The 15,949-nt window shown below is 59.3% G+C and overlaps 1 protein-coding gene and 1 non-coding gene across 3 annotated transcripts; one reads left to right on the forward strand and one right to left on the reverse strand.

Moving 5' to 3' along the window:
• Positions 1 to 920: 920 nt before the first annotated feature.
• SLC27A4 (solute carrier family 27 member 4) lies at positions 921 to 14,178 on the reverse strand. 2 transcript variants are annotated; one of them, XM_046023454.1, is made up of 13 exons: positions 14,027 to 14,178; positions 12,539 to 12,705; positions 10,062 to 10,456; positions 8,680 to 8,838; positions 7,518 to 7,587; positions 7,336 to 7,427; positions 6,424 to 6,533; positions 6,005 to 6,214; positions 5,618 to 5,744; positions 4,844 to 4,981; positions 4,505 to 4,669; positions 4,265 to 4,411; positions 921 to 1,770 (listed from the first exon to the last, which is right to left on the reverse strand). In XM_046023454.1, the coding sequence occupies exons 2-13, from the start codon at positions 12,697 to 12,699 to the stop codon at positions 1,613 to 1,615; spliced, it is 1,932 nt and encodes a 643-aa protein (XP_045879410.1). In that variant the 5' UTR covers positions 12,700 to 12,705; positions 14,027 to 14,178; the 3' UTR covers positions 921 to 1,612. The 2 variants fall into 2 exon arrangements, with proteins under 2 accessions (XP_045879410.1, XP_045879411.1); XM_046023455.1 differs by having other exon boundaries at positions 14,008 to 14,162.
• Positions 14,179 to 14,677: 499 nt separating this feature from the next.
• On the forward strand, positions 14,678 to 14,768 carry TRNAR-UCU. The gene is given in 2 exon segments: positions 14,678 to 14,714; positions 14,733 to 14,768. It is a non-coding gene; the product is annotated as a tRNA-Arg (tRNA).
• The last annotated feature ends 1,181 nt before the right edge of the window (positions 14,769 to 15,949 follow it).

The following is a 15,949-nucleotide window of genomic DNA, read 5'->3' on the forward strand; positions in this document are numbered from 1 at the left end:
CTCCACAACCCCCTCAGCACCACTCTCCAAGGACTCCAGCTCTGCCTCCCACTTTCCCCCAAGGGGAGCATCAGATTCCTCTATCTTTCAGAGTCACTCCCCCAGGAGGCATCCCGGATCTCACCCTGGCCATCAGCTGCAGGCCTCGGGCGGGGCCCACAGTTGGCTCCACAGGCATGGGTGGAATGGAAGCTCTTTGGGTTTTCCCCTGGCCTTTTACACCAGGAGGCCGGTGGGGGAGCAGGAAGCCACAGGGGCTTGGGTTTGCATTCCAGCCGCCCCCCCCCCCCCCACCTGCTGTGTGACCTCAGCAAATGACTGACAGACTGCGGGGAAGCTTGAAGAGTGAAGGCAAGGCCCAGGGGCACACATCGCCTAATGCTTGGGGGCTGGGTCGGACCGTTCCCAGTGCGCCCTGCGTTTCCAGCCTGGGTGCGACTCCAGCGATGGGGCCTCGGAGACAGCTGCCTCTCCACTGGTGCGGCTGGTGCTGCAGTCCTGGAAACTTTCCTGGACTCCAGCACAGCTGGTCAGGCAGCTCAGCTCTGGCTGGCACAGCCCCCCCCCCCCCACCCCTGCGGAAATGCATGAGCAAGGGTCTGGAGATGGGATCAGACTCCGGGTTAAGGTTTTCTCCCTCAAAGGCTCTGAACAGCCCTTTCCTCGAAATGGGTACCTGTGCTCTCTGAATCCTCCTGATCATTCCCCTTTCACCGATGTGGAGACCAGTCACTTGCCCGAGACCGCCAACTCCAAAGTGACAGCTGGTCTGGACTCTCAGGCTCCCGCTATCAAATACACTGCCAGCTCGTGGAGGGCGTCTCACCTGCTGAGTCCCTAAGTCTGAGTGAGTGAACGGGGTGGATGGGCGGGAGGTGGGGCCTGAGCAGGAGCAGTGAGCTCAGGCAGTGCACACAGGCTAGGGGGAGTCAAGGCAGTTTATTGGCCCCTGAAAGACCCCCCTCAACCCCTCCTCCTCTCATAGCCAGCCCGGGACTGTGACGGAGAAAGTGATGGGGACGGACGTACAAGGAGAAAGGTCCCGCCTGAGGGGCAGCCAGGCTGCCACCCAGGAGAGGAGGATGGCGGGGTGGGGGGCACTCAACCAGGCCGCCCGCTGCAGGTCGGGGTCCTCCTCCGACCCTCCTGGAGGCGCAGGCAGTGCTGAGCGGCACTGGGACAGCTCCAGGGCCAGGATCCTCCTCCTGCAGCCCCTGCCCACTCTGCTGGCTTCCTGAGTCTGGGGGTTTCTGCCCTGGTCCCATTTACAAGCTCCCTGCGCTCTGGAGAGGGCTTGGCAACCTTCCACCTGTCCCTGCCCTACCCAAGACATCATCGTAAGGGGCCCGGTCTGTCTCAGCCTGGGGCCCAGAGGCCCCCCCTGGCCTTGAAGACAGAACATGGACTTGAGGCTTTCACAGAAAGCCTCCTGGGGGGCAGGGGGAGGCGGCAGTGAGTCACTTGGCAGTTTTGAGGGGGAGGGGGCCAGCACCATGGGGTGGAGGTGCCGGGCCCCGCTTGCTTTGGTCTGGCATTGCCCTGGACCCCTCTGGGGTGGCAGCTGGGGCTCTGGATCCAGCACCCGCTGGCCCTTAGAGGGACTCGGGGCAAATCACAGCTTCTCCTCGCCTGCCTGGATGCGGGTGTAGGCCTCTTGGTCCAGCGGGACGTAGCGGCCCTTCCGGGCATCCAGGTAGAACAGCGGGTCTTTCACAACCACCGGGTCAAAGCCTTCCTTCCGAAGCTCTGTCTTCTGTAACTTGAAGGTCCCTGAGGGAGCAGGGAAGACGGGTCAGAGGGTGCAGGGCAGGGGCCTGAGCCCTGGGAAGCGGCAAACCAAGCTGAAGAGGGGCAGAGGAAGAGGGTGGGGAAAACTCGGGGATGGGGCATGAAACAGAGCAGTGCACGGCCCTGGACACTCTGCCAAGGTGGCTCCCGCTAATGAGGTCACGCACCGCTGCTCAGAGCGGCCCTGGCACCGTGGTGGGGGCCGTGCTACCTGCCTTCTGCTTGCAGCTGGGGAAACTGAGCACCAAAGAGGGGAAACTATCCCTCTAAGGCCACACGCCCTGAGTGACAGCAGAAGGAGGGCCAGAGCCCGGGCCCTCTGTGCTTTGGACACCTCCCAGGTACAGGCGTGAGCTCAGGTCAGCTGCACATAAATCCCAGGGACCGGTATCCACCCTATTTTATGGAGTCTGCTACATTGCACGTATTTTCAGCTTTTAACATCTCTATAGTTTAGAGCAACAGTTTCAACAGCAGCCCTGTTTTCTCGGTTGTAGCTCACGGAAACTGCACACGTCTCAGTCACTAGCATCAGCCCACTGGACAGAGGAGAAGACTGGCGCGGCAAGGCACACCCTGGGGCCAACACCACACAGCTAATAAGCGCGGGAGCTGGGATCTGAAGCCGGGTGCAACAGATGGCCAGAAATGGCCAGATTCCTTCCTTCCCTGGAAGCACACTCTGCCGCCTGGTGCCACTTCTCCCAGCCAGAGCTGGGGTCTCTCTCACCCGCCACCTGAATCCGAAGTGACCTTGTGACCTGCTTTGACCCACAGAACATGAGCGTTTGGAGAGCCCAGGCCTCGAGGGGCCCTGCAGCTTCCACTCCAGGTGGGATGCCTGTCGCCAGTGTAGTCTCTGAAGGGAGAGAAGCTGCACAGAGCAGAGGTGAGACAGCCCAGGGATGCCCCCCCCTGGACTGGCCCTATCCAGTAGGATAACCCCTGGCCATATGGGGCTCTATACATTCAATTAAAATGAAAGCAAATGTAAAATTCTGCTCCTCCGGCTCACGGGCCCCAGGGGGAGTGCTCAGGGGCAGCACGGGGCTAGCGGCCGCAGTGCTGCTCAGTGCACACATCGGACATCGTCCTCATCGCAGACGGCTCTGCAGGCCGGCGCTGCCGGAGCAGCCTGCTGGGAGCTAGACAGGAAAGGAAGGAATCCTGCCCCTTCCCGCCCCCAGCTAAATCACCAGCGATGGCGGCTCTTCCGCACCAGGTGGGGCTGACGGGAGAACCGCTCAGCAGAACTTAACCCCAAACTGCTGACCCACAATCGAGAGCAAAAGAACGGCTGTTTTAAGCACTGAAGGGAGTTTAGGGACATGTGTTCTGCAGCAGAGCGTCTGACACGGGAGGTCCCTCCCCTGCCTCTCCTGCACCGTCAGATGTCACCCAAACCTCAGGAGCTCCCAGCCTTGCGCACGAGCCCATTAGACGCTCTGCACTGCGTTAGGTGCTCTGAGCCTACCACCTGGCAAGGGTGACATGGGTTGGGGAAGGCCTTCCAGTAAGGCAGCGGTTGACATGATGAGCACAAGGGATGTGGCTCGAGGATGAGCAGCTGGCGAGAGACTGGGGGCGGGGGGGCGGGGGTCAGGACAGGGCAGCGAGGACTGACTTCTGCCCATCAGGGGACCCGTCAGCGGTCCAACGGACAGAAGGCCGGCACCACCCAGCTGTGTGACTGTGGTCCCACCACTCACCTCTCTGCTGACAACACTAACAGTCCCTTGCTAGTCTCCCTGCTCCCCGGGGGCCCGCAGCCCTCTCCCGTGCTCCACACAGCAGCCAGAGGACCGTGTGGAACGCGCACCTGACACAGGTTACTGCTCTACTCAAAGGCTGGTGGCTCCCTGCTGCCCCGACATAGCCCAGGCCCTCCCCAGCCGAGTCTCCTGGTCCCCGCTGGCCTCTCTGCCCCACCTGACGCCGCTGCCCACAGCTCTCCTTGGCTGCGGCTTCAGGGGCCTCCTTTCCTTCCTCTCCTGCCCAAGTGCCCTCTGGTCTTAGGGACCAGCCCAGAACGCCTCCCACTCCATTCAGGTCTCAGCTCAAAGGTCACCTCCTCCGGGAAGCCTCCCAGGCACCACGCCCCACTTCATTTGCTTTTCTGTCAGTCCGATCTGATCTGTACTGTATTCTCTTCTTTGCCCTTGGAATTCCTTGTCCCGTGCTGCCTCCCCGTAGTCCGCAGAGGTCCCATCAGAATTAGTCACCTCAATCACCAAGGCCTAGCACGGAGCCTGGCAGGCACCCAGTAGGGACTCAGTGAACGTTCGTCCCACTCGTGGGTGCGTGAGCCTTCTCTGAGGGCTCGGTCCGCTCACTTGTACGCAGGGAGGTCTGTGTACCATGACACAGCAACGCTGTGGCTGAAGGACAGATGACAGCCCCCCGGGTCTCCAGAAGAAGCCAGTTAGGGGCACAGGCCTGGAACCCTCGTGGAGCTGGAGCCGGGGAGGGGACGTACCGGTTTTGTGCAGCTCCGGCAGGAAGCGCAGGAAGATGGGGCGGGCATACAGGGGCAGCTCCTTCTCCAGCAGCCGCGCCAAGCGCCCCAGGTCACAGTCGCTGGCGGGGCTGGCCACAGCAGCCATTCCGGCCCGGCCCTCGGTTCCTGGGGGCGGCAGCGGGCACCGTGAGGGGCCGGCTGTGCATCCCGGGGTGCCTCCCCGCACATGCCTGGCACCTCCCACCAGCCCGCGGGTACCTGGCACTTCCACACCGTACACGGCCACGTCAGCCATGGCCAGCAGGCGGCTGAGCGTGCCCTCCACCTCGGTGGTGGACACGTTCTCCCCTTTCCAGCGGAATGTGTCTCCCGTGCGGTCTCGGAAGTACAGGTAGCCCAGCTCGTCCATCACCAGCACGTCGCCTGCAGGGGCGGAGTATGAGGCAGGGGGGGCGGGGGGGGGCCAGCCGCACGGGACCCCGGGATCTGCCTGACCGGGCAGGTTGGGACTGGGACCGTATTCTCGGAAGGTGGGGGAGGGCCCTTCATTTCTCTCCAGCCTGCCTCCCCCCCACAAAGGGGCTGGTGCCCACCCACCGGTGAGGTAGGCCTGGTCCCCCTTTTGGAACACGTCCTTGGCGATCTTCTTGTTGCTGGCACCCTGGTTCAGATAGCCGTCGAAGCGGCGCAGGGGGTCCTGCTGGATGATGCGGCCCACCAGCTGGCCCGGCTCCCCTGGGGGCAGAGAGGGCAGCGCAGCTCAAGCCTGGCGGCCTCCACTCCCCGTTCCCCGCCCCCAAATGCGCCCTACATTTTGATCTGACTTCTGGTCACACTGCTTCCCACAGAAACCCTATCTGGCTTCTGGGGTGGGAGCCCCTCCTGGCGGGTCCAGTGCACAGGGGCCCTCAGTAACGTCTGGTCACGGAGCGGATGGCAAGACGAATGACGCGAAAGGGTGGGTGGCGGAGCTCTACGTGGACAGCCTGACCAGAGCCAGCGCTCCTTGGGCCCCTGGCTCTGCTCAAAGAGCTGTACGTTCCTTAGCACACATGACCCCCAGGGCAGCTCCGAGAGGTGGCGCCGCATCAGCCTCAATGGCTCATGAGGGGACTCGGGCACAGAGCTCAGAGGCTAAGCCAGGGTCCACTCAGGGGTCCTCCATACAACAGTGAATCAACGGACTGATGGGAAGAAGGGATGAGGAATGGAAGGACAGGTGGAGAAAAAATAAATGATGTGTCGTCCTAAGAGGAGAGCGGAGTGATGGCCACTGCTCAGAAAAGGGCTTCCCGCTCACCCAGCCCAGTGCCATCTCCCTCCCGGCTTAACCTCTCCTGCTCTGACCCTACTTCCAACCCTGGGGCAGACCTGGCTGGCAGGGAAGGCAGACGCCGTTGGGCCCCCGGATCAGTTCCATGGTGTCCTCGTTGACTCGTACCAGCCGGATAGGGTACACAAAGGACAGGATGCGGCTGTTGAAGCCACAGGCGCCCACCTGCAAAGGCCAAGACTTGGGCCTGAGACTGGACAGCATGGGGGAGGCCTGGGGCCCACACCAGACAGTGCCCCCAACCAGACAGCAGGGGGCTCAGCGCCCACACTCTGCACCGCGCCCCCCCTGCCCTGACCAGACAGCGGGGGCTAGAGCACCCACATTCCAGGCTGCATCCCTGCTGCCCCGACCAGACAGTGGGACGCTCCGGCGCCCACATTCCGTGCTGCACCCCGCCCGCCCTTCACGGTCCCACTGCCCACCTGGCTGTCGAAGTTGCCCAAACTGCAGTTACATTCTGTGGCCCCATAGAACTCGGCCACCTGGGGGATGTGGAAACGGCTAGAAAAGTCGGTCCAGATGGACTGGCGGAGGCCGTTGCCGAGCGCCATGCGCACCCGGTGCTGGTGCTCCGCCTCCCGGGGCGGCTGGTTCAGGAGGTAGCGGCACAGCTCACCGATGTACTGCACGATCTGCGGGCGGAGCGGGGGTAAGGCTGGCCCGCAACCGCTCTCCCTTCACCTCCTAACCCCGTGGGCCCTGGGCCTCAGTCTCCCCACTGGAACACCGGAAATGGTGCCCCCGGTGAACGACTGGCCTCAGCTGCAAGGCAGATGTCCCCAAACAAGGCCGACAGGTCACGCGGACACAGGGATGCCCGTCCTCTGGCCTCCTCACTCACCGTGCAGTTGTACTTGATACAGTCATCCCAGAACCGGGAGGCTGAGAACTTCTTCCGGATGACCACTGTCATGCCGTGCAGGAGGCACTGCCCAATGCCCACGATGTTTCCTAAAGGCGGGGGCGGGGAGGGGTGCATGGAGGTCAGGGAGCCAGGAGACCCCTCCTTCCAGGGTCTCCTCTGGCCCAGCCCATCTCCTCAAAAGCCCTTTCCCAGGCCCTCTCTCCTGTACTGTTCCTCCAGCACTAGTTGATCACACCTCTCCCCTCGTCAGACACCTCCCATGGTTCCCCTGTGCCTCCCCAGTATGGATCAAGGGCATATGCTCCTCAGACTGTCCCAGGGGCCCCGGAGCTGGCCCCAAGCTCTTGCTCTTATACCCAGAAGGCTGCCATTCAGCCAGAGGGGGACCAAGTTAGCTCTCCTCGCTTCCACAACTCACATCTGTCTGACTAGGGAGCACCTCCTCCAGGAAGCCTTCCTGAGGTCACTGGGTGAGCTCCCGCTCCCTGCCTGTCTCCACACTCACCATGCCATTTCTTGTATTAAAGTCAGGTGAGTTCCCATTTCTCATCCTGCCCTAAATCCACACGGGACTTTAAGCACCTTGAGGGCAGGAATAAACTATTCCATCTCTGTGCTTCCCTGCCCAAGCCGCAAGGTTGTGTATACCTGAGGAAACGAACTGCCGGGCCGGACCAGCCCTAGCATCCTGTGGGACACGGCCACACACACTCTGAAACTGGTGTGGCCGTCTTTCATTCAGAGGCCCAGTCAACGGCCACATCTGAATCTGAACCCAGATTTGACTCCACAGCTCACGTGCTTCTACCCACAAGATGCTGCCTGCCAAGAGGGGTGGGCTTCCTGAGGCCCCGGAGCGCGGGAGGCTGGGAGGGCAGTCCCCGTTACCTGCGGAGTGGTACAGGGGCAGGCAATCGTAGACAATGTCGTCGGGCCGCATCCGGAATCCGTAGTACACCAGGGCGGCCATGCGGTAGTACCTGGGAGGGCACAGACAGGGCGTATCGCAAGCCCCTGGGGAGGCACGAGGAGGGGCTCCCGGGCTCTACCCCCTAGCACGTGCCCCTTACCTGCTGTGCACCACGATGGCGGCTTTGGGCAGCCCCGTGGTGCCCGATGTGTAGATGTAGAAGAGCTTATCTGAAGGAGAGAGAGACGCATGAGGGGCTATGAGAAGAGACCGCTCAGGGCTGGGGAGACACTGGCTGCCGGCAGCTGTGTCTAAGAGCTCCTGCACCGCAGATCTTATCTCTACACCACCCAGTGGCCCAGCTCGGGGACTGTCACTTTCGGTTAGGCAGAGGCTCAGCCACTTCCTCGCCGCCCACCCCCACCGGCGGGACATTCTAGGAAGCCAGGAGCGCCCTGGGATGACTGCATGTCATGTGTGGCCAGCCCTGGAGGACACCAGGCTGACCCTGGCAGAGACCCTGCCCTCGAGCTGCTTACAAAAGCACCACGGAGACAAAATTCACACATGACAGAGATAACATGACCACGATGCCAACAAAGACCGGTTCCTGAGCACTTTCTGTCACACCCCAGCTTTCCACTCTACTTTTTTCAAACCCCAAAGCTGCTCCATAAAATCGATTCCGTTACCGGCCCCGCTGTCATGGCTGTGGGAACCGAGGTTCAGAGAGAGGCGAGCTCAGAGGCTCGGGACACCAGTGAAGCAGTGGGACTGAGGCATGAACTCAGTGCCAGCTCTGACCCTCCGGGCAGTGCAGCAAACTGGGGGCTCCACGGGGCCGGGTGGAGCGCAGGAGAGGCTGCAGGGTCAGAAGGCTGCCTGGAAGAGGGGGTGGGGAGGCAAGGCAGCCCATGCACGGAGAGCACTCCAGGCTGACAGGTGCCAGGTGAATATTTAGCGGGGTCTAGCCTCTGGCCCGACCCCAGCCGAAATTCAGACGAAGCGGCCTCCTGGGCTCCGCATGATCCTGCTCCATGTGACAGGTGGCCATGAAGGCTTGTTCAACAAGTCAGAGGATCAGGTTTTGTGAGCTCTTGAGTACTTGGCACCGTGCCTGGCATCTTTACACACACAGGCTCTTTAGCCCTCAGAGTGACCCCATGGTCACTGTCCTCATCTTCCCAGATGGAAAAAGGGAGGTGATAGGACTCAGTCCAGGTCACACAGCAAGTTTGCAGGAGAACCCAGGCCTCTGGCCCTGAGGCCAGCACTCTGTCCTGGGCCCATCCGAGAACCCCTCTGTGGGGTGGGGAACCCACCTGTGAAGCCCTTGTTGGGACGACTGGGCAGGTGCTTGGGGGCTTCCTCCAGCAGGGGGTCTAGGTGCTCTGTGCTGGCGGGCACTGTGCTTGGCTCCCAGGGGCCGGAGCAGAAGAGGCTAAGCGAGGGGTCCAGGCTGCCTTGGATTTCAAAGATGGCTGCAGGGGAGACAGGGGCGATCAGCAGGCAGGCTGAGAACCTCATGTCTCCAGAACCTCTGCTCGTGTCAGGGCTGGCATGTTGTCGGGGAGACTGGCTGTGTGCAGGGAGGAGGATGCGTGAAGCACCTGGGCCCTGGTTATTAGATGCTGACAGGAGCAAGAGCTCCCCAGCTGCCCAGCGGGCTCCTTACATGCGTGCTCCTGCTCACACAGCCCAGGAGGTAGGCACCAACAGCAGCCCCTAGGTGAGAAGACAAGGATCCGAGAATGGGAGGGCCTGCTCTCAGCTAGAACGTGCCGGAGCTGGGATGCCAAGCCAGCTCTACCGCATGCTGACGTCTGTGTCCTTACACGCTGTACCATGCTTGTCCGCAGGCACCGGTTAGAAGGGAGGTGTGGAAGGTCAGAGGTCAACAGCCTCCAGCCTCTTCAGAAGGTGGGAAACTTCCCTCAGGCTCCCCGGTGTACTGCAGCAGTCCGGATACTCACCTGCACTGGGCACAGACCAGTCCTGGCCCCCTCCGCTCCACTTCTGCCTCCCTCTAGATTTGTCCAACCCTCCGCCCTCTCCCTGCGTCACTGTACCTCCCCGCTTCTCTGCACGTCAGTAACCTTCCCCACCGTCATCCCCCACCACGGCAGTCAAGGCCAGGATGAAATACTGCTTCGGTGTGACCCTGTGTGAGCTCCTCTCACCACTCTGAACGTCTGTCTCCTCATCTGTAAAGCCAAGAGAGCCATCCCTACCTCACCAGGCTTTGTGGAGAGGAGAGCTGCTTTTGTAAAGCACCGAGCTTAGTACTCAGTCAGTGCTCAACGTGGCAGCAAAGAAAATGTAAGCTTTGCCAGAGACCAGAGAATACATTCTTGCTCTCATTTTATAGATGAGGCAAATGAAGCCTAATTAGTCACTAGGAATGGTTACCATTATCTCTGTGGGCGCACCTAGCAGCGGCCACTTTGTTAAGTGCTTCAGGCGAAGGCTCTTCTTGAAAATGATATGGGGCAGGTACTACAGTGAGGAAACTGAGTCACAGACATTTCCAGTCTCTTACTCAGAATCTCCAGCTTACAAGTGGCAGGGCCCAGGCTGTCTGACACCAGGGCTCATGGCTTTCACCTCTGAGCCATACAGCCTCCCCCAGGCCTGGAGGAGGGGGCCTGTGGTCTGTGCAAGATCCTGTGGGCCTCCTCCCCTGACCCCACAGCCCGGGGCTCACCTGGGGCCATCTCACTGCCGAAGACGAGGACGCGGGCCTGGGAGGTGGTCAGGCAGTGGCACAGGGCGTCCCGCCGGAGGTTGGTGTTGATCAGTGCTGCCTCCACACCCAGCTTGGCCATGCCTAGCCACAGGCCCACAAACTCGTTGCGGTTCTCCATGAAGAGAGCAGCCACGTCGCCCGAGGCCAGGCCCCGAGCCTGCAGGAAGTTGGCCACGCTGCTGGAGTAATCATCCAGCTGGCGGAAGGTCCAGTGGGTGTCCGTGCCCTCAAAGATCAAGGCTGTCTTGTCGGGGTGGCGCTGTACCGTAGAGGCAAACAAAATGGGCACTGTCCGCTGCTCCCGCAGGTACCGCCGGACCTTTCCCTTCACCTTGAAGAGTACCATGCCGCCGCTAGGTGGGAGCAAGCAAGGGAGCCATGACTACTGGGGTTGGGAGTGGGGTCCCGATACCCCGGCCCAGGTGGCTGTCCCACAAGCCTGAGGCTCCTGAGCCCGATCACTTGCAACACTCCCCTTCCCCAGCACCGGTGTGCTGGGCACTGTTCCAGGCGCTGGCCCACCGATGCTGCACAGTAACACCAGGCACCTGGGCAATGACTCTGCCCCCAGGGCAGAGGAGGAAATGAGGGTCTGCAGCACAGCTTGCCCAGGCTTCACAGGCTGAGATCAGGAGCCCGGTCCTCTCTGGCTCCAGAGTTCGACACCTACAACCCTCGAAGCTTTGCTCTGAGTCTGCTGCTCAGTCAGAGCCTTCCTGAACTCCAGGGTCCAAGTCACAGTCCCAACTCATTTGGGACCACCCTGTAGTGCACTTCTGCAGACCCCTGCCACAGTAAATAAACGGTAAGTTTGAGACCTGTTCAGTCTCCTTCCCTGTGAACCCACCAAGGCTAAGGCTCCATCCTGTTCACCACCTTGTCCCCTGCGCCCCACTCGGTACCGGACCTAGAGCTTCACCAAATGTAGAATCACTGGGCAAAAACTATGGAAAGAGTCCAGATGTCCATCGACAGATGGAAGGATAAAGAAGAAGGGGGATACATATATATACAATGGAATATTACACAGCCATCAAAAGAAGAAACCTTGCCATTGGCAATGATGTGGATGGAGCTAGAGGGTACTGTGCTAAGGAAAATAAGTCAATCGGAGAAAGATAATTATCATATGATCTCACTAATATGTGGAATTTGAGAAACAAGGCAGAGGATCATAGGGGAAGAGAGGAAAAAATGAAACAAGATGAAACCAGAGAGGGAGACAAGCCGTAAGAGACTCTTAATCTAAGGAAACAAGCTGAGGGCTGCTGGAGGGGAGAGGGATGGGGGGACGGGGTGACTGGGTGGGGGACACTGGGGAGGGTACGTGTTGTAAGGAGCAGTGGGTATTATATAAGACTGATGAATCACAGACCTATACTGCTGCAACAAGTAATACATTATGTTAATTAATTGAATTTAAATTTAAATATAAATAAGAAATTTAAAAAAAAAAAAGAATCACTTTGCAATATCCCCCTTTCCTGCCCTGCCTCTGCCTCCTCTGACCTTTGAAAGCTTCCAGTTCCCTGACTTCTATGCCTATTCAGATGCTGTGCCCTCTGGCTGGAGTCCCCAGCTCCCATCACCTGGAGATGAGCTCAACTACAGCTTTTTGTCTCTAGGCAGCCTTTTCTGATTCCCCAAGGCCCTGGCCTGAAGCCATCTCTCCCTGCCCTAACCTCCCACAGCTTTCTGCTAGCACCCTTCCGGCAGTGGCCACTCAGTACTTCCTTTTACAATTAATTCAGATGACAGGTGCTGAGCTGCCTGTTCTGAGTGCGGGTCACTGTGCTGAGCACTAGGACACCACTGCAAGCAAGGCTGCCCACATAGTACTGTTAGTTTAGGGATTTACTGGATCTCCTTATCTCCCTGACCAGTCTGAGCTGGGCCCAAGACTAGGTCGGCCTTCCCCCCCTGAGTCCCAGAGCCAGCCTAATGCCTGTCAACAGCAGGTAGCAGCAGGTGTTTCTGGTACAGGAGAGCCCTTGGACAGTACTTGACCTTCTCTGGGGAGCAGGTTTCCCCAGACATCTGATACGGGGCCCTGCTCTGAACCCTGTGCCCTCTCAGACTTATGGACACAGACCTTCCCACGAGGTTCCTCTTCAATTTCTCACAAGCTACTGCTTAGCCTTAGGACCCTTGGCAGATGTCTTGACACACCTGGTGTTCAGTGTATGTCCTGGGCCTCTAAGTCTGCCCTAGGCTAAATGGCACCAAGTTAAGGAGATCTCCTAGGAGAAGACTTTCACCTTGGCAATGGAGATACCAGGTACCAGTGCCTGGGGAAGTGGGTAAAGCAGAGGCTGCTCTTCTGGGGCCCAGGGGGCCTGTGCTCACGGAGACCTGGTCTGTAGAGACTTTGGGAATTAGGAATCCATCATGTTATAGGAGAATCCAGGGCTGGATGGACTGGCCCAGATACTCACAAGATATCACGTCTTACGGTCTTGGCGAAGATTCGGACAAAGCGCCAACCTCCAGACCCCAGGTAGAGGAACAGCAGGGAGAACCCCACTTGGGTCCAAGGCAGTTTCAGCACCAGCTTGGAGAACACCAGCACCCCCACCAGAAATGCCCCGAGCATCATTGTGGCCTGTGGGCACAGAATAGTCAGTGGAGCCGAATGTCTATGTCCCCTACCTCCAGGTCCAGGCAGCCACTATGATCCTAAGGGTCAACCTGTAGTGAGGTCTAGTCATACAAGTAGGTAGCTGAGGATGGGGACCCTTTCCAGGGCTGTCCTGAAGGGACAGGCTAGAGGCATGGGACTTGAGGAGTTCCATGGTTAAGAGGCAGAGGCTGAGTTCTAGCTCCTTAGTCCCATCTCCGCCTACAACTGTCCCCGTGACCTTGGATAAGTTATTTCTCTCCTACTTTAGGCCTTAGCCTCCCCCTCTATGTTATGGGTGTAGTGATAATTGCTCTCGGAAGCCCTTCCAGCCAAAACAGGACAGTCCACTCTCCTAACATCCAGGATCTCTAACTAAAATGGCTTGGAGAGAGGAGGGTATTAACTTAAGTGTCTCTGGCTTGATTCCTCATCCAAAGAACCTTCTTGGGTCTTTGGATGAACAGGACAAGCCACGATACCCAAAGGGGCAGCTCCCTGGGAAGGGGCCTGGCTCCCACCCAGCTCACAAACTCAGACAGTGCCATGTCTCTGCTGGCCCACAGAGGGCGACAGAGCAAATGGGTTAGAGCCTGGAGGTGCCTGAGGGGTGACTGCCTAGAAGGGAAAGGTGTTTGAGGGAGCACTGGAGGGCCCTGAAGTCACCCCCTACAAACACACTCGGCAAGCCACTCCGATGACTCTTTGGGGATTAGGCTAAAGAGGAAGGGGAATGGCTGACTGAACTGACATTAGGACTCTTGGTCTCTACTCCTGGCGCTTTAGGGACTGGCTCAACAGCCAGCAGATAGGACTCAGTTTTCTCTCAGGGTTCTCCTATTCCTGGGGAGGAGCTGAAGGTCATGACTGTGATGTAGCCTCACGGTCTCCAAGCCAGGATAAAGACATGATCTGGACCCCAGGGAGTCCTTACAGACCATCTCCCCACTTCACACAAAAAGCAAAAGCCGGAAGGAGGACCAAACCAGCGCTCCCGTATCCAATGCCAAGGTCTCTAAGGTCTTCAGACCTCTGGGCTCCCAAAGCCGGCCAGGGCAGAGAACAGGAACCCGTCCCGGAAGGCTGGGGGATGGGACGAGAAGGGAAGGGGATACCTACATCCCTCGGGCCCCCGTCCCGTGTCACTGCGAACCGCCCTCGCCCCTAAGCAGCCAGAGCAGCATAGCGCCCGGCAAGGAAACAGAGCAGCAGGGCGCCCCCCTCACCCCAGCCGGCCTCACCACCTCCCCACACCTCAGCCGGGCACAGTCCCCACCCGGGACCCACCGACTTGGCCTATGCTCACCCGGAGTCGGCCCCGCCGCGCGGCGCCCCGTCCAGATGCGGCCTGGCTGCGGCAGCGTAGTGGATAGCGCGGGGGGCATGAGCAGCCCCTGTGCGCGCAGAGCCGGGTCTCAGCAGAGCTCCACCGGCTCTGCGCCCTGCATGGCCCGGCCGCCCAGCCAGCCCCGCCCGCAGCCCGGCCCCGCCCGTCCGCGGCGCTCCTCCCCCGCCCGCCTCCTGCAACCCAAACCGGCTGCGCCCGCCCGCAGCACCGCCTCCCGCGCCTTCCCCGCGGCCCGTGAGCCGCAGAGACCTCGGCGCCGCGCAGCCCCAACGCGCCCGACGCCGCCCGGCCCAGCCCGCCCTGCGCGCGCGACGGCCCCGGGCGGCGCCCCGCGCGGTACGCTGGGAGTTGTAGTCCGCGCCGCGCAGCCCCGCCTCGCCGCGGAGACCCCCGGGAGGGAAGGAGACGAGTGGGCTGGGTCTGGCCCCGGAGCCGGCAAGCCCCTGGCGCTGGCACGTTGTGGGGAGCACCCCGACCCGCAGCGTGGGCGGAGAGTTCGGAGTCTGCGCGCAGAGATGGGCAGGGTTCTACCAAGGCCAACGCCACACCAAAAGAACGCTAAAAGGGCGGTGTAGGCAGAGAGGTGAGCTGAGAGAGTTTTAAGTAGCTGGCTCTGTGGCGCAATGGATAGCGCATTGGACTTCTAGCCGATCCTGGTGTGGTGATTCAAAGGTTGTGGGTTCGAGTCCCACCAGAGTCGAATTTTGATAGCTCCTCCCTCACTTTCATGTGGATATTTTAGGGACTCTAGTACCTTCACATGATTCAGAAGTTGTGCAGACTTGAGGCGGGGACCTCTGTATCTGCGACAGCAATAAGCATGACGTCAGGGCTATTGCCTCAGCATTCTTTCCCGTCCTTGGTATCTTGCAAGCAGGCAGGTGCACCTGGTGGTACAAAGGGTACGGATCTGTAGACTTGTACCTAACCCGCCTCTGATCGCTCTGGACCTTGCCCGGAAATCAACTAACTTCCAAGCCTAGGACTGGATTTGCCATCCCCCCTGCCAAGCCCTGAGACATTGGCCAGCTTCCCAGTGCTGTGTGGCTCTGGGCCTCTGAAAACTTGGTTCCTTGATAATCAAACATGTTGGGCATGCACAATTTCCACTTACCCTCTTCTTTTAATTTTTTTTGTTTGTTTGTTTGTTTGCTTAAGAGAGAGTACACGAGTGGGGGAGGAGAAGAGGGAGAAGGGCAAGCCGACACTCCACGCTGATCCTGGAGCCCAATATGGGGCTTGAGCTCACAACCCTGAGTTTATGACCTGAGTGGAAATCAAGAGTCTGTCGCTCAACTTACTGTACCACCCAGGCTCCCCACCACTTACCCCTTTTTTTAAAAAATTTTATTTATTTATTTGACAGAGATTACAAGTAGGCAGAGAGGCAGATGGGGGGGTAGGGAGTTGTGGGGGACAGCAGGCTCCCTGCTGAGCAGAGAACTGGATGTGGGGCTCGATCCCAGGACCCTGAGATCATGACCTGAGCTGAAGACAGGAGCTTAACCCACTGAGCCACCCAGGTGCCCCCCACCACTTATCTTTAAATAAAGCCCCTAATTCCTTAATCCGAGAAGTCGGTAAAGGGGGGAGGGCAGTTTTCAGAGTGTCCTCATAGGAATGAAAAATGAAATTTTGGTCTGAGAAGTACTTGGATTTATTCTTTTCAGAGTATAGAGTGCATCCGTTTGGGGAATCCAGGTAAATTAAAGCTCTGTCCCACCCCATCGCTATTACATTCAAGAGGCAGTGTGGTGCAGTGGTGATGGGCTTCTGCGTTGGCGTCCAACAGATGCGGAACAGCTTCCCGGCTGAAAGTTCGGTCTCTACTTCTTACGTATGAAAATGAGGACATACTACGAGTGCTCAAACCTTACAGAA

This window comes from Meles meles, chromosome 11 (genome assembly GCF_922984935.1).
Source record: "Meles meles chromosome 11, mMelMel3.1 paternal haplotype, whole genome shotgun sequence".
NCBI lineage: Eukaryota > Metazoa > Chordata > Mammalia > Carnivora > Mustelidae > Meles > Meles meles.